The sequence below is a fragment of the Solea solea genome, chromosome 3, assembly GCF_958295425.1.
Source record: "Solea solea chromosome 3, fSolSol10.1, whole genome shotgun sequence".
NCBI lineage: Eukaryota > Metazoa > Chordata > Actinopteri > Pleuronectiformes > Soleidae > Solea > Solea solea.
This window is the reverse complement of record NC_081136.1, coordinates 17,941,607-17,964,474: the sequence shown is the minus strand read 5'-3', so window position 1 is coordinate 17,964,474 and position 22,868 is coordinate 17,941,607. Positions and strand designations below refer to the sequence as shown.

General features: G+C 44.9%; 1 protein-coding gene across 1 annotated transcript in view; it reads right to left on the bottom strand.

Moving 5' to 3' along the window:
• Nucleotides 1-22,868, bottom strand: part of zanl (zonadhesin, like) — a 76,876-nt gene that overhangs the window by 37,320 nt on the left and 16,688 nt on the right. Inside the window, exons 25-54 of the mRNA XM_058623912.1 lie at nucleotides 22,098-22,267; nucleotides 21,778-21,980; nucleotides 20,437-20,581; nucleotides 19,976-20,223; nucleotides 19,694-19,871; nucleotides 18,294-18,402; nucleotides 17,546-17,640; nucleotides 17,284-17,463; nucleotides 16,171-16,379; nucleotides 15,857-16,001; nucleotides 14,827-15,074; nucleotides 14,500-14,677; nucleotides 14,224-14,332; nucleotides 12,215-12,585; nucleotides 11,633-11,827; nucleotides 11,398-11,540; nucleotides 11,213-11,311; nucleotides 10,683-10,876; nucleotides 10,185-10,279; nucleotides 9,923-10,102; nucleotides 9,170-9,378; nucleotides 8,857-9,001; nucleotides 7,992-8,239; nucleotides 7,665-7,842; nucleotides 7,389-7,497; nucleotides 2,480-2,574; nucleotides 2,217-2,396; nucleotides 1,492-1,700; nucleotides 1,178-1,322; nucleotides 149-396 (exon numbers count right to left, since the gene is read on the bottom strand). Of these exons, the coding sequence (XP_058479895.1) occupies nucleotides 149-396; nucleotides 1,178-1,322; nucleotides 1,492-1,700; nucleotides 2,217-2,396; nucleotides 2,480-2,574; nucleotides 7,389-7,497; nucleotides 7,665-7,842; nucleotides 7,992-8,239; nucleotides 8,857-9,001; nucleotides 9,170-9,378; nucleotides 9,923-10,102; nucleotides 10,185-10,279; nucleotides 10,683-10,876; nucleotides 11,213-11,311; nucleotides 11,398-11,540; nucleotides 11,633-11,827; nucleotides 12,215-12,585; nucleotides 14,224-14,332; nucleotides 14,500-14,677; nucleotides 14,827-15,074; nucleotides 15,857-16,001; nucleotides 16,171-16,379; nucleotides 17,284-17,463; nucleotides 17,546-17,640; nucleotides 18,294-18,402; nucleotides 19,694-19,871; nucleotides 19,976-20,223; nucleotides 20,437-20,581; nucleotides 21,778-21,980; nucleotides 22,098-22,267 (5,260 nt within the window). The remainder of the gene's footprint in view (nucleotides 1-148; nucleotides 397-1,177; nucleotides 1,323-1,491; nucleotides 1,701-2,216; nucleotides 2,397-2,479; nucleotides 2,575-7,388; nucleotides 7,498-7,664; nucleotides 7,843-7,991; nucleotides 8,240-8,856; nucleotides 9,002-9,169; nucleotides 9,379-9,922; nucleotides 10,103-10,184; nucleotides 10,280-10,682; nucleotides 10,877-11,212; nucleotides 11,312-11,397; nucleotides 11,541-11,632; nucleotides 11,828-12,214; nucleotides 12,586-14,223; nucleotides 14,333-14,499; nucleotides 14,678-14,826; nucleotides 15,075-15,856; nucleotides 16,002-16,170; nucleotides 16,380-17,283; nucleotides 17,464-17,545; nucleotides 17,641-18,293; nucleotides 18,403-19,693; nucleotides 19,872-19,975; nucleotides 20,224-20,436; nucleotides 20,582-21,777; nucleotides 21,981-22,097; nucleotides 22,268-22,868) is intronic.

Sequence of the window (22,868 nt, the reverse complement as noted above, 5' to 3'; positions counted from 1 at the left end):
TGTAGAACAGAGAGGTGATTGATGTCATGTCTTTTTCACGATTTTTCAGGAATTTATCAGTTTTGGGATCATTAAGTTCATCGGTGTTTCTATGGCAGTACACAGAAGCAGTGAGGAAAGTAGAGATGCCTTAAGTCACATGACCTACCTGGACTTTGCGTCCCTTGCCAAGGATGACAGTCACACCGCTCACATTGATCACTACAGCTCTGACGTAGGAAACCCTCTTGTTACTTCCTCTGTGCTCGTTCTGGGTGTCCACAGTGAAGTACGGCAAGTCGGTGGAGACGTTGCAGGGTTTGGTCAAGGTGTAGGAGCAAGACCCCATGTAGTGGTGGGTTACTTTGTCAAAGGTGTTGTAGTGAGGATCACCAGATACTGAGCAGATTCCATTTCCTGAACAAGAGATGGAAGAGATAAGCTCAGGTGTGTTCAGTGTGATTTAAGTTCTGAAGCTACTGTACTTTGTAGTTGCTTTGTAGAGACAAGTGCGACAAAAAATTACAACGGAAATCATTCATTCATTTTATGAATCTAATTTAAAACCTACATTCTACAAACATTTGTTTGGGGACCCAAGAAACTGTCCTGTGTGGTTTTATGAAACACTGACACAGTCAGCAGTGACTCTACTCAATGTAAGTCTACAGTTTCTGTTTGACAACATTTTCTGTTAATGAACTGCTCACTCTTCCACACCAGAGTCCATAGGATAAATCAATGTTTTTAGCTCACAGGGACACAGGAACTGCTGGTCTACTGCTGCCTCCTTTGGTAAGTTTGAGTCATTGTAGTAAATCTGAGTAAACGATCTCAAACACTGAAATCACAAAGTAACATTTGAACTTAGTGATGGAGGCAGAAGTGGATACAAATTCCTGAGGGCTATCATTTTCTCTAAAAACTTTGGTATGGAGGAGTGTGAGGTTCAGCATTAGACACAAACTTCAGTTTCCAGGTGGACAAGGCCGTCAAGTGGTCAGACAAAGCAGTAGACATAATGGCTGTGGTGGTTCTCAGGCTGGTTCTTGGTAAAGGAGCATGTGCATAGTGTAGTCAGCTCGACTGGGTGTCAGTATAACCACATAGAACCAAACCAAACTATTGCTTAAAGATGGAAAATGATCAGATTATTCTTATACAGCTTCAGGTGCAGTGAACATCCAGCCAAGTTTACCTCTAGAGTAACAGCCTAGTACTCCCTCCACCACCTTACACTCCTGTGTAGGGCTGCACTTCCATGGCTCGCAGGTGATGTTGTGGTTGCCGTTACACTTACAGCGCTCTGAACAGTCCTTCTCTGAGAACCAAGTGTCTCCTGTCTACACACACAAACACACACATGTTCAAACATTTTGTCTTGCTGCATCATGGAAAAAAAAGTCTAGAATCACCATGGTTGTTTGTCTCTGCTGACCAACTGTTCTAGTTGTGACAATTTTGTCCAATGCCTCTGGGTCATAATCAAAAAACCCTGATGAGCACACTTACCGGCCTGTAATTTCCATCTTCATCAGTGCATCCACACTCACTGAGCGGGACACATTTGTCTCCACTGAGGATGAGCCCAGGATTACAGACACATCCCTCCACACAGGGCTGATTACAGGAGCCACCGGAGCCTGCAGGGTCCTGGCAACTGGGCTGAGGACACGCAGAGGTACATGGATTGTACTGACTGCCTGAGGGACACTTGATAGCTGGAGCAGAGGAGACATACAAACACCGTCAGACAGTTTGAAGTAATTACAAAGTTGTCCAGCAGAGGCTGCTATGAGTGCAGCTTGGCCTGCATCCATGTTCTCTTTGCTCGTCAGAAGAAGAAAACAGTGAGTTATGTGGTTTTGAAGTGACAATGGAGGACACACACACACACACAAAGTCTTTTTGCTTCTACACCACAGATCGTAAAGTAATGAACAAATCTGTGGACTCAGCTTTTAGCTTAGCTGTTAGCTTCACCAGCACAAACAGACGGCGTTCTCCCAACATTTGTGCAAAGAATACAGGACAATGCTACCTTAAAATATCAAACGAAGGTTATTAATAATCAGAGCTTTCAAATGAAGATTGATACAAATCTGAAAATCTTTTTTTTTTATGTCCCAGCCTTTATATTTAATCAATTTCTTCACTAACTTTGATGAGCTAACCTGTTCTAGCTCTTTGTTTCACACATGCACACACACTGACACACGTAGCAGAGACAGACTTACGACAGAAGGTGTTGTTTTTCCTCCATGCGATGGGGACTCCTGCTGCAGCACACAAATCAGCGTAGCTCTCTATGGCCTGGCACAGAGCCTCAGTCTGACCTCCATTTGCACACACGTCGTACACACAGTTTTCAAAGTATTGGTTCGGGGGCACGACAGAGTGGCAAGGCTTGAAGATTCCTGAGGGTGAGATCAAGTCAATGCACTGAACCAAACAAGAAAAGCTGTGCAAAGCTTTAGTTGAGGATGTTTGTGTGTAATACCGTTAGGATCGGTGATCATGCCACAGCTGGTTGGTTTCTGGGCCTCCTCCTCCACATTCTTGTCACACTCTTCATGTCCTCCACCGTTGGTGCAGCTAGAGAGTAGGTGCAATATTCATTAGAAAACAAAACAAAAAAACATCGCCTCATTCTAAACTGTTCTTCCTGCAGTTTCTCTTTCAGAGAAGAGACTATGACGTTGTCTCTCTGATCTCAGATTGGTGAGACTTGGTCCAGGATCCAGGAACAAATGAGCTTCAGTCAATTGTGTTTATTATGTTATTATCTATCCTTAGAGCAGCACTATTTCTTCAAGGTATCCTGGAGAAGGTAAAGGGAGGGGTGAGGGGAGGACTGTGAAAGTACTAATGTGGACACCAGAGACGCATGTTAATACCAGGTGGAAATGGACGTGATGAATCACTATCAGATTGCTATCTAGAAGTAGTAGTAGTAGTAGTAGTAGTAGTTGTATACAGTATTAGATTATACTGCTGCGGGGGTCCCTGCCACAGGGGTAGGCAGCAGTCCAGTTGGTCAATGCTGTTGAGGCCACACACTTTGATGTCCCTCTTGACACACTCATTTCGGGTTTTCCTCAGGCTACCACAACCTCTGTTGCCTTGCAACCGCAATTTGGTGATGGTGTTGAAGCAGCCGCTGGCTCGTTCAATGTGCCCGTACCACTGGAGTAGGCGCGACTGTAGCACTGAAGAGATATCCTCAACCTCAAGTCTTGCATATAGGTCAGCTGAAGGCGTCTCAACCTGGGGTTTGACGCCGCAGATCCATCTAGGATCTATCATGGATCTGTCTTTGCGGTGCAATTGCTGGACATCCGAGGCGGTAGGGGCCCAAGTTTCACTCCCATGTAGCATGGCTGATCATATGCAGGAGTTAAACACTTTGCCACAGGTTTTGAAGGGTAGGTGCCTGGATATTAGGATGGGCAGGAGCTTTCCCCAGGCAACGCAACATCTGGTAGTGGCAGCAAGCTCACACTCACCACCAGCACATACCATGTCCCCAAGGTAACAGGAGCTGGCTTCCACGTCCAGCACCACCTTGTCCACTGTGACTTATGTTGTAGGGCGACCATCTAGTGGTATGGCTTCGCCTCGACACCTCGGACAGATGTATTTCTGCATGTCTAGTAAGCTACCTCTTTTGTCGCAGCATTACTTGTGGACCCAGAGCTTGTATTTGGTGCACTGGATTGAGTTGACACCAACGCCGTAGCGACATTCCACACACGGGAAGGAGCCAGTGTCCTTCAGTTTGTTCAGACCCTGGTCAGATATCATGATCTTTGTCTTTTTCATTGCGTTCCATGCCCAACTTCCAAGCCTTCAGCCTTGCAATGAACTCTTCCAGGGAGTCTGCGATGATTACCAGGTCATCGGCGTAAAGGAGCTCCCATGGTACCAGTGAGGAAATCCCGGGACAGAGCTTCTAGGACAAGAATGAACAGTAGAGGACTGAGCACAGATCCCTGATGCACCCCCACTCCAAAACCAAACTCCTCGCTGTATTGTCCACGCACACGACTCCTGGCATTTGCATACATGGCCTGGATCATCTTCACAGCCTACTCCTCAACACCAAGACTTCTCAGTGCCCACCACAGTACCCTTCTGGGAACTCGGTCAAAGGCCTTCTCCAGATCCACAAATGTGAAGTAAGGAGGTTTATTTGCAACAATGAACTTCTCTTGTAGCCGACGCACAATGAAGATAGCATTGGTGGTGCCTCTGCCAGGCCTAAAGGCGAACTGAAGATCGTCAGTGTTTACCATCGTACGGATAGCTGAGTCCAACATGTGTTCCAGTAACTTCATGATGTGGTCTGTGAGCTTGAGGCCCCTGTAGTTGCCTCGGTCTAAGGCCTCACCCCTTGTAGAGATTGAGGATGAAGCTCTTCTCCCACTCACTAGGCACATTTCCATTACTGAAGACCGCTTCAGCTAGTTGCCTAGTCAACTCAATACCCTCCTCGCCTGCAGCTTTCAGCATCTCCGCATTAATTCTTGAAGGGCCTACAGCATTAGGCCATTCAAGAACATGTTGTAGTGTTCAACCCAAGCCTTCATTTTGTCCTCGTCATTGAGAGTGAGTTCACCTGCATCGTTACTGACACACTTTTCAACTACAATGTCCTGGTTTGAATGCTCCATTTGCTTGGCAATACGGTACACATCTTCACCATGAGAATCGATGACAGCAAATGTCTCTTTCTCAGCTTCAGATTTGGCCAGCCAAACAGTGTGCTTTGCAAGGCTTGATTGTAGGCAGTTTTCACATCTTTAGCCTCAGCAGTTTTACCACTCTTCTTGAGCGACATGTAAACCTTGAACCAAGCTCTTTTCACAGACACAGCCTCATCTACACGATCGTCTAACCAACAAGTCTCTGGTTTCTACTGATGCTTCTTGGAGTAACAGTACACTTTGGCAGCCGCTTCCAGGAGCGGGGTCTTCAACTTTGACCACAACCCTTCCACCTCCACAACATCGTTGATTGTAGCTGCCCTTAACTTGGACACGAAGGTCTCACGGAACTCCCTAGCATCCGTAGGGTACCGCAACTTCCAGGTCTGCAACCGAGGTGTGAACTTGTGCTTATGAACTGCAGGGTTGTGTACTACAAAGTCAGCTGGTGTTGCTGAGCACACTCCTCACCGGGGATGACTTTTATGTCGATGACAGCCTTTCTGAAGCTCTGATGGAACAGTACATTGTCAATCTGGGTCCTGTGGTTGCCAGAAATGTAGGTAACTAAGTGGGACTCCCTCTTGATGAAAAAAGTGTTTCCGACGAGCAGATTATTTGCCAGTGCAAATTCCAGTATTCTCTTCCCTTCCGTGTTCTGTTCGCTAAAGCCGTGACCGCCATGAACCTCTTCAAAGCCTTGGGCAACCCACCCAACATGAACATTCCAGTCACCAATAGGTAAGAGGGTCTCTGAGGCGGGTATCTTGGCGATTGTGCTCTGCAACAGATCGTAGAAGTGCTCTTTTTCGACATCTGAGCATCCTACCTGAGGTACGTAGATGGAGAGGAAAGTGAAAACGGATTTGCCAAGGACAAGTCTCAACAGGAATATCCTATCTAAAATATGTTGGACCTCAAAGACCTTTTCAGCCACTTCTCAGCTATCATGATACCTACACCGCCTTGACCTTGCTTGTTCCCACACCAGTAAAACTTGTAGCGGGAATCCTTTCCTTTGATAAAACTAGTTTGGTTTGCATCCAGTCCTCCGAACCACTTGGTCTCTTGCAGGCAGCAGAGATCAATCCTTCTTCTTGTGAGTGTCTCCACAACTTCATTACTATGTCCCTTCAAAGTGCCCACATCCAATGAGCCTATTCTGAACTTTAACTTCAACTCCACCGGGCACTTGCAAGATTTGCATTGATGGCCAGACCCTGCCCTGCTGCACCCGAGAGTCAGCCAAGACCAAGACACTACCGGCGGCTAGTCGGTGACTGCTACCGGCACTGCCTATACCTTTATCTGTATGTAGACCTGCCATTAAGTATATGGACGAGGTTTTACGGCCGGCTGTCCATCCTTTTGCCAGCCTGTAGCCACACTGACTGGGCTTAGTGTGCTCCAGAAAGGACCACTTCCGGCTTCTACAGGTACTGCCCCCAGGAAAGGGAAGTAGGCTAATACTATTTGACCAATAGGTAGGGCCCTTACAGGTGCTACCACTACGGGCCAGAGTGGACCTGGGAGTATTGATAGCTAAGGGGTCACTTCACACTCCCCACAACCACAAATCTCCATAAACTTGGCCCTATCACCGGTTGCGGTTTAATGTCATACCCAGGACACATCTGTTCAGAGAAAACTCATTCTAATGCCAGGTGTAAAGGGGGCCACAGTGTCCAGCTATTCAACTCACTCACTTCCTCAAGTCAGATGCTTTTTAGAGTGCACTGAGCTGGAAGACATATGTGAAAAATTGTTGGTCTGGCTCATAGTGTGATGGGTGTGGTCTTTTAACATTGCTTTTTTAAGCCATTAATTAGTGTCATTATTATTGTTATTGTATATTTGCTAATGTATTCTGGGTTCCCTGTGGTATTGTATGAGGACAGTGGTGAGGTATGTAGTTGAAGCGACAGATGGGTTCAAGGTGAAGGTGGGATTACATTTGGGATCAACTTTAAGACCCTTTTTGTGAGAAATGGTGATAGACAAATTGACATATGAGGTCAGGCAGGAGACAATGTTGTTTGCAGATGATATTGTAATCTGTAGTGAGAGTAGGGAACAGGTGGAAGAGACCCTGGAGAGGTGCAGGTTATGCACTGGAGATAAACAAGTAACAAGACAGAATACCTGTGTGTAAATGACAGTTAGACAGGTGGTACAGTGAAGATGCAAGGAGTAGAGGTAGAGAAAGACAGGAGGTGGAGCTGGAAGTGGCAGAGCTGAAGATGCTGTGTTTTGTCGGGAGTTACCAGGATTGACAGGATTAGAAATGAGCATATTCGAGGGACAGCTCAGGTTGAACAGTTTGGAAATAAAGAAAGAGAGGCAAGGTTGAAATGGTTTGGTCACATGTAGAGGAGGGATGGTGATTATATTGGACAAAGTATATTGAAGATAAGGACAGTTGGTGTAACAGAAGAGGTCACAAGGAAAGCCGAAGGAAGAAGTACTCTCGGTTCCCTGAGGATGAATACTGAATCCTGGACAAATTGTATACTTGATTGACACATCAAGTATACATGTCTGTGAGCTGTTATTGTGTGCTCAGTTTACCTGTCTGTCATGTGAACCTGCTATAGGTGCTTTTGGGGTGAAGAGCGCCTTCTTTCATCTGTGCATGAGCTGTCTATGTTTCAGTGGCAGTGAGATGAGCAGTTGAGTGTAAATATCTACTGTGATGTGACTCACTCAGGCCGCGGGTCAGGAACCTGCCAGCTGTCTCCCAACTCATTGGTGTTAGCGGCTGGTGTTTGGTCTGGTTTCAGGTTGTCGTCTCTTGGATTGTTATTGAAATTTCCTGCCAAGGCAACAAATACAGAAACTGTGTTTGGGGAAGAATTCTGATTGGACCTGATAGAATCAGCTGCCATTGTTGTCATTAGCATATTGTTGACATATTAGCATAAAGTGACTGGAGTAATCCCTGAAATGGGACACAGCTATTATACTTGTAGCAGCTCTTACCACACATGCCACAGAGCAGGCCACTGTAGGAGGTCGGCAAGGTGACGTCAGCATGGTGGTTACCATCGAAACGCACCCTCAGGCCAAAGTCTGTCTCCAGGACGACAAACTTTCCACTTAAGTAGATCTTTACTCCTTTGGCAGGATTCAAAGGTGGGACGACTGCTGTCCCATTGACCTGTAGAACAGAGAGGTGATTGATGTCATGTCTTTTTCACGATTTTTCAGGAATTTATCAGTTTTGGGATCATTAAGTTCATCGGTGTTTCTATGGCAGTACACAGAAGCAGTGAGGAAAGTAGAGATGCCTTAAGTCACATGACCTACCTGGACTTTGCGTCCCTTGCCAAGGATGACAGTCACACCGCTCACATTGATCACTACAGCTCTGACGTAGGAAACCCTCTTGTTACTTCCTCTGTGCTCATTCTGGGTGTCCACGGTGAAGTACGGCAAGTCGGTGGAGACATTGCAGGGTTTGGTCAAGGTGTAGGAGCAAGACCCCATGTAGTGGTGGGTTACTTTGTCAAAGGTGTTGTAGTGAGGATCACCAGATACTGAGCAGATTCCATTTCCTGAACAAGAGATGGAAGAGGTGAGCTCAGGTGTGTTGCAGTGTGATTTAAGTTCTGAAGCTACTGTACTTTGTAGTTGCTTTTTAGAGACAAGTGCGACAAAAAACTACAACGGAAATCATTCATTCATTTTATGCATCTAATTTAAAACCTACATTCTACAAACATTTGTTTGGGGACCCAAGAAACTGTCCTGTGTGGTTTTATGAAACGCTGACACAGTCAGCAGTGACTCTACTCAATGTAAGTCTGCAGTTTCTGTTTGACAACATTTTCTGTTAATGAACTGCTCACTCTTCCACACCAGAGTCCATAGGATAAATCAATGTTTTTAGCTCACAGGGACACAGGAACTGCTGGTCTGAGGTTCAGCATTAGACACAAACTTCAGTTTCCAGGTGGACAAGGCCGTCAAGTGGTCAGACAAAGCAGTAGACATAATGGCTGTGGTGGTTCTCAGGCTGGTTCTTGGTGCAGGAGGATGTGCATAGTGTAGTCAGCTCGACTGGGTGTCAGTACAACCACATAGAACCAAACCAAACTATTGCTTAAAGATGGAAAATGATCACATTATTCCTATACAGCTTCAGGTGCAGTGAACATCCAGCCAAGTTTACCTCTAGAGTGACAGCCTAGTACTCCCTCCACCACCTTACACTCCTGTGTAGGGCTGCACTGCCATGGCTCGCAGGTGATGTTGTGGTTGCCGTTACACTTACAGCGCTCTGAACAGTCCTTCTCTGAGAACCAAGTGTCTCCTGTCTACACACACAAACACACACATGTTCAAACATTTTGTCTTGCTGCATCATGAAAAAAAAGTCTAGAATCACCATGGTTGTTTGTCTCTGCTGACCAACTGTTCTAGTTGTGACAATTTTGTCCAATGCCTCTGGGTCATAATCAAAAAACCCTGATGAGCACACTTACCGGCCTGTAATTTCCACCTTCATCAGTGCATCCACACTCACTGAGCGGGACACATTTGTCTCCACTGAGGATGAGCCCAGGATTACAGACACATCCCTCCACACAGGGCTGATTACAGGAGCCACCGGAGCCTGCAGGGTCCTGGCAACTGGGCTGAGGACACGCAGAGGTACATGGATTGTACTGACTGCCTGAGGGACACTTGATAGCTGGAGCAGAGGAGACATACAAACACCGTCAGACAGTTTGAAGTAATTACAAAGTTGTCCAGCAGAGGCTGCTGTGAGTGCAGCTTGGCCTGCATCCATGCTCTCTTTGCTCGTCAGAAGAAGAAAACAGTGAGTTATGTGGTTTTGACGTGACAATGGAGGACACACACACACACACACACACACACACACACACACACACAAACAAAGTCTTTTTGCTTCTACACCACAGATCGTAAAGTAATGAACAAATCTGTGGACTCAGCTTTTAGCTTAGCTGTTAGCTTCACCGGCACAAACAAAAGGCGTTCTCCCAACATTTGTGCAAAGAATACAGGACAATGCTACATTAAAATATCAAACTAAGGTTATTAATAATCAGAGCATTCAAATGAAGATTGATACAAATCTGAAAATCTTTTTTTTTTATAACCAAGCTCTTATATTTTGTCAATTTCTTCACTAACTTTGATGAGCTTAACTGTTCTAGCTCTTTGTTTCACACATGCACACACACTGACACACGTAGCAGAGACAGACTTACGACAGAAGGTGTTGTTTTTCCTCCATGCGATGGGGACTCCTGCTGCAGCACACAAATCAGCGTAGCTCTCTATGGCCTGGCACAGAGCCACAGTCTGACCTCCATTTGCACACACGTCGTACACACAGTTTTCAAAGTATTGGTTCGGGGGCACGACAGAGTGGCAAGGCTTGAAGATACCTGAGGGTGAGATCAAGTCAATGCACTGTCCCAACAAGAAAAGCTGTGCAAAGCTTTAGTTGAGGATGTTTGTGTGTAATACCGTTAGGATCGGTGATCATGCCACAGCTGGTTGGTTTCTGGGCCTCCTCCTCCACATTCTTGTCACACTCTTCATGTCCTCCACCGTTGGTGCAGCTAGAGAGTAGGTGCAATATTCATTAGAAAACAAAACAAAACAACATCGCCTCATTCTAAACTGTTCCTCCTGCAGTTTCTCTTTCAGAGAAGAGACTATGACTATGATGTTGTCTCTCTGATCTCAATTTGGTGAGACTTGGTCCAGGATCCAGGAACAAATGAGCTTCAGTCAATTGTGTTTACAATTTTATTATCTATCCTTAGAGCAGCACTATTTCTTCAAGGTATCCTGGAGAAGGTAAAGGGAGGGGTGAGGGGAGGACTGTGAAAGTACTAATGTGGACACCAGAGACGCATGTTAATACCAGGTGGAAATGGACGTGATGAATCACTATCAGATTGCTATCTAGTAGTAGTAGTAGTAGTAGTAGTAGTAGTTGTATGCAGTATTAGATTATACTGCTGCGGGGGTCCCTGCCACAGGGGTAGGCAGCAGTCCAGTCTGTCAATGCTGTTGAGGCCACACACTTTGATGTCCCTCTTGACACACTCATTTCGGGTTTTCCTCGGGCTACCACAACCTCTGTTGCCTTGCAACTGCAATTTGGTGATGGTGTTGAAGCAGCCGCTGGCTCGTTCAATGTGCCTGTACCACTGGAGTAGGCGCGACCGTAGCACTGAAGAGATATCCTCAACCTCAAGTCTTGCATATAGGTCAGCTGAAGGCGTCTCAACCTGGGGTTGGACGCCGCAGATCCATCTAATCATGGATCTGTCGTTGCGGTGCAATTGCTGGACATCCGAGGTGGCAGGGGCCCAAGTTTCACTCCCATGTAGCATGGCTGATCATATGCAGGAGTTGAACACCTTGCCACAGGTTTTGAAGGGTAGGTGCCTGAATATTAGGATGGGCAGGAGCTTCTTAAACTTTCCCCAGGCAACGCAACATCTGGTAGTGGCAGCAAGCTCACACTCACCACCAGCACAGACCATGTCCCCAAGGAAACAGGAGCTGGCTTCCACGTCCAGCACCACCTTATCCACTGTGACTTGTGTTGTAGGGCGACCATCTAGTGGTCGCACGGATAGCTGAGTCCAACATGCGTTCCAGTAACTTCATGATGTGGTCTGTGAGCTTGAGGCCCCTGTAGTTGCCCCGGTCTATGGCCTCACACCGTGTAGAGGTTGAGGATGAAGCTCTTCTCCCACTCACTAGGCACAGTTCCATTACTGAAGACCGCTTCAGCTAGTTGCCTAGTCAACTCAATACCCTCCTCACCTGCAGCTTTCAGCATCTCCGCATTAATGCTTGAAGGGCCTACAGCATTACCACATCTCATTTTTGCGAGCGCTTTGCTGATCATCTCAGTGGTGATTGACGGGGAAGGTCCTAAAACAGAGGCCACTTACATTCCACATTCAAGAACTTGTTGTAGTGTTCAACCCAAGCCTTCATTTTGTCCTTGTCATTGAGAGTGAGTTCACCTGCATCGTTACTGACACACTTCTCAACTACAATGTCCTGGTTTGAATGCTCCATCTGCTTGGCAATACGGTACACATCTTCACCGTGATAATCAATGACAGCAAATATCTCTTTCTCAGCTTCAGATTTGGCCAGCCAAACAGTGTGCTTTGCAAGGCTTGATTGTAGGCAGTTTTCACATCTTTAGCCTCAGCAGTTTTACCACTCTTCTTGAGCGACATGTAAACCTTGAACCGAGCTCTTTTCACAGACACAGCCTCATCTACACGATCGTCTAACCAACAAGTCTCTGGTTTCTACTGATGCTTCTTGGAGTAACAGTACACTTTGGCAGCCGCTTCCAGGAGCGGGGTCTTCAACTTTGACCACAACCCCTCTACCTCCACAACATCGTTGATTGTAGCTGCCCTTAACTTGGACACAAAGTTCTCACGGAACTCCTCAGCATCCGTAGGGTCCTTGTGCTTACGAACTGCAGGGTTGTGTACTACAAAGACACTCCTCACCGGGGATGACTTTTATGTCGATGACAGCCTTTCTGAAGCTCCGACGGAACAGTACATTGTCAATCTGGGTCCTGTGGTTGCCAGAAGTGTAGGTAACTAAGTGGGACTCCCTCTTGATGAAAAAAGTGTTTCCGACGAGCAGATCATTTGACAGTGCAAATTCCAGTATTCTCTTCCCTTCCGTGTTCTGTTCGCCAAAGCCGTGACCGCCGTAGACCTCTTCAAATCCTTGGGAAACCCACCCAACATGACCATTCCAGTCATCAATAGGTAAGAGGGTCTCTGAGGCGGGTATCTTGGCGATTGTGCTCTGCAACAGATCGTAGAAGTGCTCTTTTTCGACATCTGAGCATCCTACCTGAGGTACATAGCTGGAGAGGAAAGTGAGAACGGATTTGCCAAGGACAAGTCTCAACAGGAATATCCTATCTAAAATACGTTGGTCCTCAAAGACCTTTTCAGCCCACTTCTCAGCTATCATGATGCCTACACCGCCTTGACCTTGCTTGTTCCCACACCAGAAAAACCTTTTAGCGGGAATCCTTTCCTTTGATAAAACTAGTTTGGTTTGCATCCAGGCCTCCGAACCACTTGGTCTCTTGCAGGCAGCAGAATCCTTCTTCTTGTGAGTGTCTCCACAACTTCATTACTTTCCTTTACTTCAATACTCCATTACTTCATTACTTTTCCTTTCCTTTGATAAAACTAGTTTGGTTTGCATCCAGGCCTCCGAACCACTTGGTCTCTTGCAGGCAGCACAATCCTTCTTCTTGTGAGTGTCTCCACAACTTCATTACTATGTCCCTTCAAAGTGCCCACATTCAATGAGCCTATTCTGAACTTTAACTTCAACTCCACCGGGCACTTGCAAGATTTGCCTTTATGGCCGGACCCTGCCCTGCTGCACCCGAGAGTCAGCCAAGACCAAGACACTACCGGCGGCTAGTCGGTGACTGCTACTGGCACTGCCTATACCTTTATCTGCATGTAGACCTGCCATTAAGTATATGGACGAGGTTTTACGGCCTGCTGTCCATCCTTTCGCCAGCCTGTAGCCACACTGACTGGGCTTAGTGTGCTCCAGAAAGGACCACTTCCGGCCTCTACATGTACTGCCCCCAGGAAAGGGAAGTAGGCTAATACTATTTGACCAATAGGTAGGGCCCTTACAGGTGCTACCGCTCCGGGCCAGAGTGGACCTGGGAGTAATGATAGCTAATGGGTCACTCCACACTCCCCACAACCACAAATCTCCATAAACTTGGCCCTATCACCGATTGCGGTTTAATGTCATACCCAGGACGGTGAAGGTGGGATTACATTTGGGATCAACTTTAAGACCCTTTTTGTTAGAAATGGTGATAGACAAATTGACAGATGAGGTCAGGCAGGAGACAATGTTGTTTGCAGATGATATTGTTATCTGTAGTGAGAGTAGGGAACAGGTGGAAGAGACCCTGGAGAGGTGCAGGTTATGCACTGGAGATAAACAAGTAACAAGACAGAATACCTGTGTGTGAATGACAGTTAAACAGGTGGTACAGTGAAGATGCAAGGAGTAGAGGTAGAGAAAGACAGGAGGTGGACCTGGAAGTGGCAGAGCTGAAGATGCTGTGTTTTGTCGGGAGATACCAGGATTGACAGGATTAGAAATTAGCATATTCGAGGGACAGCTCAGGTTGAACTATATATTGGACAAAGTATATTGAAGATAAGGACAGTTGGTGTAACAGAAGAGGTCACAAGGAAAGCCGAAGGAAGAAGAAGTACTCTCGGTTCCCTGAGGATGAATAACTGAATCCTGGACAAATTGTATACTTGATTGACACATCAAGTATACATGTCTGTGAGCTGTTATTGTGTGCTCAGTTTACCTGTCTGTCATGTGAACCTGCAATAGGTGCTTTTGGGGTGAAGAGCGCCTTCTTTCATCTGTGCATGAGCTGTCTATGTTTCAGTGGCAGTGAGATGAGCAGTTGAGTGTAAATATCTACTGTGACGTGACTCACTCAGGCCGCGGGTCAGGAACCTGCCAGCTGTCTCCCAACTCATTGGTGTTAGCGGCTGGTGTTTGGTCTGGTTTCAGGTTGTCGTCTCTTGGATTGTTATTGAAATTTCCTGCCAAGGCAACAAATACAGAAACTGTGTTTGGAGAAGAATTCTGATTGGACCTGATAGAATCAGCTGCTATTGTTGTCATTAGCATATTGTTGACATATTAGCATAAAGTGACTGGAGTAATCCCTGAAATGGGACACAGCTATTATACTTGTAGCAGCTCTTACCACACATGCCACAGAGCAGGCCACTGTAGGAGGTCGGCAAGGTGACGTCAGCATGGTGGTTACCATCGAAACGCACCCTCAGGCCAAAGTCTGTCTCCAGGACGACAAACTTTCCACTTAAGTAGATCTTGACTCCTTTGGCAGGATTCAAAGGTGGGACGACTGCTGTCCCATTGACCTGTAGAACAGAGAGGTGATTGATGTCATGTCTTTTTCACAATTTTTCAGGAATTTATCAGTTTTGGGATCATTAAGTTCATCAGCGTTTCTATGGCAGTACACGGAAGCAGTGAGGAAAGTAGAGATGCCTTAAGTCACATGACCTACCTGGACTTTGCGTCCCTTGCCAAGGATGACAGTCACACCGCTCACATTGATCACTACAGCTCTGACGTAGGAAACCCTAGTGTTACTTCCTCTGTGCTCATTCTGGGTGTCCACGGTGAAGTACGGCAAGTCGGTGGAGACGTTGCAGGGTTTGGTCAAGGTGTAGGAGCAAGACCCCATGTAGTGGTGGGTTACTTTGTCAAAGGTGTTGTAGTGAGGATCACCAGATACTGAGCAGATTCCATTTCCTGAACAAGAGATGGAAGAGATGAGCTCAGGTGTGTTGCAGTGTGATTTAAGTTCTGAAGCTACTGTACTTTGTAGTTGCTTTGTAGAGACAAGTGCGACAAAAAACTACAACGGAAATCATTCATTCATTTTATGCATCTAATTTAAAACCTACATTCTACAAACATTTGTTTGGGGACCCAAGAAACTGTCCTGTGTGGTTTTATGAAACGCTGACACAGTCAGCAGTGACTCTACTCAATGTAAGTCTACAGTTTCTGTTTGACAACATTTTCTGTTAATGAACTGCTCACTCTTCCACACCAGAGTCCATAGGATAAATCAATGTTTTTAGCTCACAGGGACACAGGAACTGCTGGTCTACTGCTGCCTCCTTTGGTAAGTTTGTGTCACTGTAGTAAATCTGAGTAAACGATCTCAAACACTGAAATCACAAAGTAACATTTGAACTTAGTGATGGAGGCAGAAGTGGATACAAATTCCTGAGGGCTATCATTTTCTCTACAAACTTTGGTGTGGAGGAGTGTGAGGTTCAGCATTAGACACAAACTTCAGTTTCCAGGTGGACAAGGCAGTCAAGTGGTCAGACAAAACAGTGGACATAATGGCTGTGGTGGTTCTCAGGCTGGTTCTTGGTGCAGGAGCATGTGCATAGTGTAGTCAGCGCGACTGGGTGTCAGTATAACCACATAGAACCAAACCAAACTATTGCTTAAAGATGGAAAATGATCAGATTATTCTTATACAGCTTCAGGTGCAGTGAACATCCAGCCAAGTTTACCTCTAGAGTAACAGCCTAGTACTCCCTCCACCACCTTACACTCCTGTGTAGGGCTGCACTTCCATGGCTCGCAGGTGATGTTGTGGTTGCCGTTACACTTACAGCGCTCTGAACAGTCCTTCTCTGAGAACCAAGTGTCTCCTGTCTACACACACAAACACACACATGTTCAAACATTTTGTCTTGCTGCATCATGGAAAAAAAAGTCTAGAATCACCATGGTTGTTTGTCTCTGCTGACCAACTGTTCTAGTTGTGACAATTTTGTCCAATGCCTCTGGGTCATAATCAAAAAACCCTGATGAGCACACTTACCGGCCTGTAATTTCCACCTTCATCAGTGCATCCACACTCACTGAGCGGGACACATTTGTCTCCACTGAGGATGAGCCCAGGATTACAGACACATCCCTCCACACAGGGCTGATTACAGGAGCCACCGGAGCCTGCAGGGTCCTGGCAACTGGGCTGAGGACACGCAGAGGTACATGGATTGTACTGACTGCCTGAGGGACACTTGATAGCTGGAGCAGAGGAGACATACAAACACCGTCAGACAGTTTGAGGTAGGGATGCACCCAAAATCCGGCCACCGAAACATATTGACCACCGAAACAGGATGTTGTGATGACGCATGCATGCAAACACTGCAGCCATGCAAAAACTGGATATGGACAGCCTGCTTGTCCGCTCATGCGCTGTCCCCTCATGCCGCTGTGTGTCTGTTTGCACCAGATGAGGAGTATGCACCCTCGTTGTCTGATATGTTCGATGAGATCCTCCTAAATATTTTCATAGTTTCTTAATTGATTTATTCTTTGAAGCATGAATATAATCTATACAATTGCAATGCCTTGACTTTAGTGAGATAAGTACACACAGTCCTAGCATGACAACAAAATTAGATTTAAAAAAAAAAAATGCTACAAAATTGACAATAATTTCTTTCGGTATTTCGGTTTTCGGCCAAGTGTTCCTGATTTTTGGTTTTCGGTTTCGGCCAACAATTTTCATTTCTGTGTATCCCCAATTTGATACAGAGTGAGTGCAGCTTAGCCTGCATCCATGCTCTATTTAACCCTGCTCATCAGAAGAAGACAACAATGATATTATGTTGATTTGAAGTGACAATGGAGGACACAAACAAACTAAATTGTTCTCTTGACCAGAAAATCATGACAACAAAGCATCTGAAATGCTGCGTGTGGAAGTTTTTTTGGTTCTACACCATACACCAAAGTAATGAACACATCTGTGTACTCAGATGTTAGATTAACTGATATCTGAATCTGAAAATCTTTTTTAACCCAGCCCTAATATTTAGTAAGCTCTAAATTTAGTTAGCCCTAAATTTGGCGTGCTAACCTGTTCTAGCTCTTTGTTTCACACATGCACACACACTGACACACGTAGCAGAGACAGACTTACGACAGAAGGTGTTGTTTTTCCTCCATGCGATGGGGACTCCTGCTGCAGCACACAAATCAGCGTAGCTCTCTATGGCCTGGCACAGAGCCACAGTCTGACCTCCATTTGCACACACGTCGTACACACAGTTTTCAAAGTATTGGTTCGGGGGCACGACAGAGTGGCAAGGCTTGAAGATACCTGAGGGTGAGATCAAGTCAATGCACTGTCCTAACAAGAAAAGCTGTGCAAAGCTTTAGTTGAGGATGTTTGTGTGTAATACCGTTAGGATCGGTGATCATGCCACAGCTGGTTGGTTTCTGGGCCTCCTCCTCCACATTCTTGTCACACTCTTCATGTCCTCCACCGTTGGTGCAGCTGGAGAGGAAGTGGAATATTCATCAGAAAACAATAAATAGTGTTTGAATTTATAATACCTCCTCAATCTAAATAGTTCCTTCTGCTGTTTCTCATTCAGAGAAGAGACTATGATGTTGTCTCGCTGTTGTAGTTTGGTGGAGAAGGACTTAAATGTATTCATTTAAAGGTTGTTCACATATTTAGCAGTGCTACTTCTTCAAGATATCCTGGACTTTTATGGTCCAAGAGACTTTTTTTTATAGTGCATTGAGTTGGACAATGTATGTAACAATACATTTAGTCAGTTTGACTCATAGTGTGATGGATGTATAGTTGTTTTTTTTGGCAATTAACTACAGTGTCTTTATTGAGTCAATTTAACATTTTCGGATTTCAGCAAAGACATTTCACAGCTCCAGTAACTTCTTCCCTTCACTTTATCCAAATTAATAATGTTGTAGATTACAACCACATTATTAATATTGGGAGCATTTAATCTCTTACTCTGAAATGTCAGACTTTCTCTCAGAAAAGCTACTGGAGTAAAAAGTCTGTCTCATGCCTCCTTCCATTTGTAGTCAGAACTGGCAATTTGCGAGGTAACAGGGCACAGAAACATTTGCAAAAGTTATTATGTTATAATTATTATTATCTTCTGTGATGTGACTCACTCAGGCCGCGGGTCAGGAACCTGCCAGCTGTCTCCCAACTCATTGGTGTTAGCGGCTGGTGTTTGGTCTGGTTTCAGGTTGTCGTCTCTTGGATTCTTATTGAAATTTCCTGCCAAGGCAACAAATTCAGAAAATCAGTACAGGCTGTGTTTGGAGCAGAATTTTGAAGGAATCAGCTGATATTGTTTTCTAATGCTGTGTTTTTATCATAGTATGCTATTGTTTGGTTTGGTACAGTTTGGAATGGTAAAGCCCTGGGTCAGGCTTGCGTTTTGACTGAGAACAGCGAGTCGTCAAATCAATGTTGGCTTTTCGTGGGTTTTATTGATGTCCATGAAACAACTGGTCTGATACTTTCATAGAGCATCTAAAAAGATAAAATGAAACATCTCTGACTACCACTACTTGGTCAATCTTATGATAACGGATACAACATGCAAAGGGAATCAACAAGGCGTGCAGAAGAGAGTGATGGACATGAACAAGAAGGCCCTGTGTGTGCCCTGTGGGAGCCACACCCTAAACCTGGTTACTGGTGACACAGCAAAGTCCTCTGGACAGTCAGTGAGCTTCTTTGGACTTCTTCAGAGACTACATAACCTGTTCAACTCTTCTGTCCAGTGGTGAGAAATCATGCGGGGGCATGTAGAGTTTACTGTCTACAACCAGATGGGAGTGCAGAGTAGACAGTGTTAAAGTCTTCAGGTACCAAATGCCTCATTATGTTGAAGCATTGGCTGCACTTACCACACACACCCTGGAGAAAGAGGATGCTGAAACTATGTTTGCATCTCGGGGCAAGTTTCTTGCTGTGTTTCTAAATGTTTCTAAATGTGCGTTATTATTTGGTATAATTTATATCAAATAGACAAAGAGCATTGTGTGTGTGTGTGTAGGTTTGATTATTGTGAGAGGGAAAAATCATAATGTATAAGCATGCTTTTTGTCTTTCCCCTCTCTTCATATCTGCATTGACAAAGAAAGCCTGACACAAATCATTAATGAAGCAACAACTGGAAAGAGTCTAAATCAGAAGGTCACACTTGGTGTTGACTGGACCTGTATCCTAAAAGAACAGTGGATGTTCAAAAGTCTTTATCGAAAAGCATGTACTACAATGTATGACTTAAATGATATGGAAAATGAATAAAAAATTATCTTTTTCATGCCATACTGTCTTCCTCTAACTGACTTAAGGCCAAATTCTTCCTGATTTTTTCATCCCCCAATCAGCTATACAAGGGAAGGGTACCAAAGAATGGAATGGTTATGGTTATTTTGGTACTATTCCTAATGGAAATGCAGAAAATACGTACCACACTGTACCAAACCGAACTGTTGAAAGTGACTGGAGTATTGCCTGAAATGGAACCCGGTTATTAACTTGTAGCAGCTCTTACCACACATGCCACAGAGCAGGCCACTGTAGGAGGTTGGCACAGAGACATCAGCATGGTGGTTACCATCGAAACGCACCCTCAGGCCGAAGTCTGTCTCCAGGATGACAAACTTTCCACTTAAGTAGATCTTGACTCCACTGATAGAAGTGATAGGTGGGATGACCGCCGTCCCATTGACCTGGGAAACAGAGAGATGTTTTTTTCCAAGGGTTTTCAGTTTGGGAATCAGTAAAGTTCATAATAGTTTCTGCTAGAAGCAGTGAGGAAAGTCACATGACCTACCTGGACTTTGCGTCCCTTGCCAAGGATGACAGTCACACCGCTCACATTGATCACTACAGCTCTGACATAGGAAACCCTCTTGTTACTTCCTCTGTGCTCATTCTGGGTGTCCACAGTGAAGTACGGCATATCATCTGAGTTGTTGCACGGTTTGGTCAAGGTGTAGGAGCAGGCTCCCATGTAGTGGTGGGTTACTTTGTCAAAGGTGTTGTAGTGAGGATCACCAGATACTGAGCAGATTCCATTTCCTGAAGAAAGGGAAGAGACGACGCATGTTATGTAAGATCTGAAGCTTCTGTATTTATCAAAGCAAGACAAGTGGTACAAAATGCTCTTTTTATGGATATGTGTCTTACAACTGAAGCACATCCTACTTTGGGAACCACTGCTCTAAGTATATGCATCAGGGGCTTCAGTTTAGTTTGGATTCGGAGCAGGTGTATGTTTTGTGTGTAACATACCCACAGGTCGGCATTCATATTCTCCGTTATGTAGCTGGCAGCTCTCAGTGGTTGGTTTACAGCTGGTGTTGCGACACTGGATCTGACCTCCACTGTGACACTCACACTTCTGCTCACACCCCTTTAAGTACCACTCATCATCCACCTGACAAACACACACAAACAAGAAAACACACGCATGTTGTAAATGCCACTGTCACTATCTGATTTGTACCAATAACCACTGACTAACATTTAGGAGGATTTGGTGGCAGAAATTGAGTAGCAATAAAAGACAATAAAATAAAATGTGAAATAAAAAGATAAAAGGATAACGTCACATGAAGCCAAGTTATATGGTGAGTATGGGTTTTAAAAACTGATATAAAAGAGTTATTAGCCTCATCTCATCAGGTCCAAGGTCAAGGAACCTTGATTTTCTTTAATCTTGAATTTGGGACCGACAATATTGCCTCGCATGAGGATCTATGACTATGAGCTGGTACACAGAATTTGCCTACTATATGTTCTTTAGGAAGGTCATATAAACTCAATGCATAAACCAACAAAGAAGGAGGAAAGGGCAGAAAGAATGGAGACATTTGGAAAAGAGCCCTTCCAACCTATGGGTGTATGTGCAGGTCACCAGTGGAAAAAAAGTGACACTTAAGTATAGGACGGCTTGTTCCTACTCACTGGATGATTGCAATCAACAGTCTCCCCAGTAAATGTCACTTATTTTGTACACACTGGACCTTTAATCAGTTGTTTTGACCGATAATATTATATTATTACCAATACCGATAATATTTATTTAATAGGAATGTTTTGCTTTATATATTCTGCTGTTCTCTTGAGAAGTTACATCCAACTTTATGGAGATTTTTTGAGGGGGTTCCCAAAGAAAATTGCAGAATTTTCCCAACCTTTTAATTAGGATTTAGGTGTATATATTAAATAACAGGCATTGAATTAAGTTTTAATTATAATAAACCAAACATATTTTGGAAATGGTTTGTTTGCCAATTCAAAATCCTAATCGGTACAACAGATATGGCTGTAAATTAGTCAATCCATTACATGTGTTCTGTTTGTTGTCATAATTCATGTTATGAATGGAGCTGTGATTGTTTACCATGTTTAAAAAGTGGGCTACCCATATAGAACGTTTGGAAAACAATGTTCTAGACAACCATCCGGCTCTGCTTGAGTTCTAAATGTATGTATATCTTGGTCATTCATCATACGGAGGCATGCAGAGAAACCTCTCCAGCCATGGCATGAGAGAGAGGGTAGTCTGTTTTATATTTCTTGATATAACATGAAACTTAAGGTGAGACAGGGTGGCTTGCTCATACTCACTGGATGATAGGTTCCACTGTTGTCCACACAGCCACAGTCTTTCAGAGACACACACTTGTCATTGCTGAGGATGAAGCCTGGGTCACACTTGCATCCCTCCACACACACATCCTCACAGCCAGGTGGTCCGACCACACCCAGACATGTCTCCGGACACGAGCTCACGCACAGGGAGTACGAGCTATTCTGAGGACAGTCCAGGGCTGTGTGGACAAAGGGAGGTGAGGAGAGTCAAGACAAGAGCATTAAAATGTAAACTTGCTTTTTCGAGTCCAACCACACTCGGGCTAATGAATGAATGGATGTCAATGAAGACATACGGCAGAAATCTGGAGTCCTCCACTGGTGGACTTTGGCTCCGGCATTCAGGCAGGCATCAGTATAGGCCTGCAGCTGGTCACACAGCACACGCTGAATTCCGTTGAACTGACACATGTCATAGACACAGCTTTGGAAGAATGGAATGGGATTGACCACATTGATACAGTCCCTGAAGCAAAGAGGAAGAGTCAATGAGTCTCAGGTGGAGAAAACAAATGGTCCAACACTGTATGTATGCAACTCAGGGACAGACAGACATACGCTAAAAATCTCATCTCATCTCATATGTTCTAGGTGCTATCATGTTACCCCCCCCCCCCATCATTCATCAATAGAAACCACCTTTTCTGACCGCCATTTTTAGCTCACAGACACAGGAGCTGCTAGTCTACTGCTGTCTCATTTGTTAAGTTTGGTCTCACATCTGAACAAAGTTTAGATAGATAGAGAGTGAGAGACACATATGTGAGTGTTTGTTGAGTGGAGTGATTGTGTGTGGTTAAGTGTGGTTCAGAGTCCACTCTGGTTCATTGTCGTGTTCATTTTCCAGGAACATAAAACTACAGCACTAATCTGATGATGCAGTAGTATCGTCACCTAATCCTTGTAAAGATATCACAATCTGTCTGGTAGAATGGAAATACTTGTACAGGTGTAGGCAGGTACATAAAAAGTATGCAGTCTGGCGTAGATGACACTACTCATAATGTTGACACATAATCAGACAATGAGGCAGAGGGAGTTCTCGGCAGATTCTCTGCCTAGGTTCA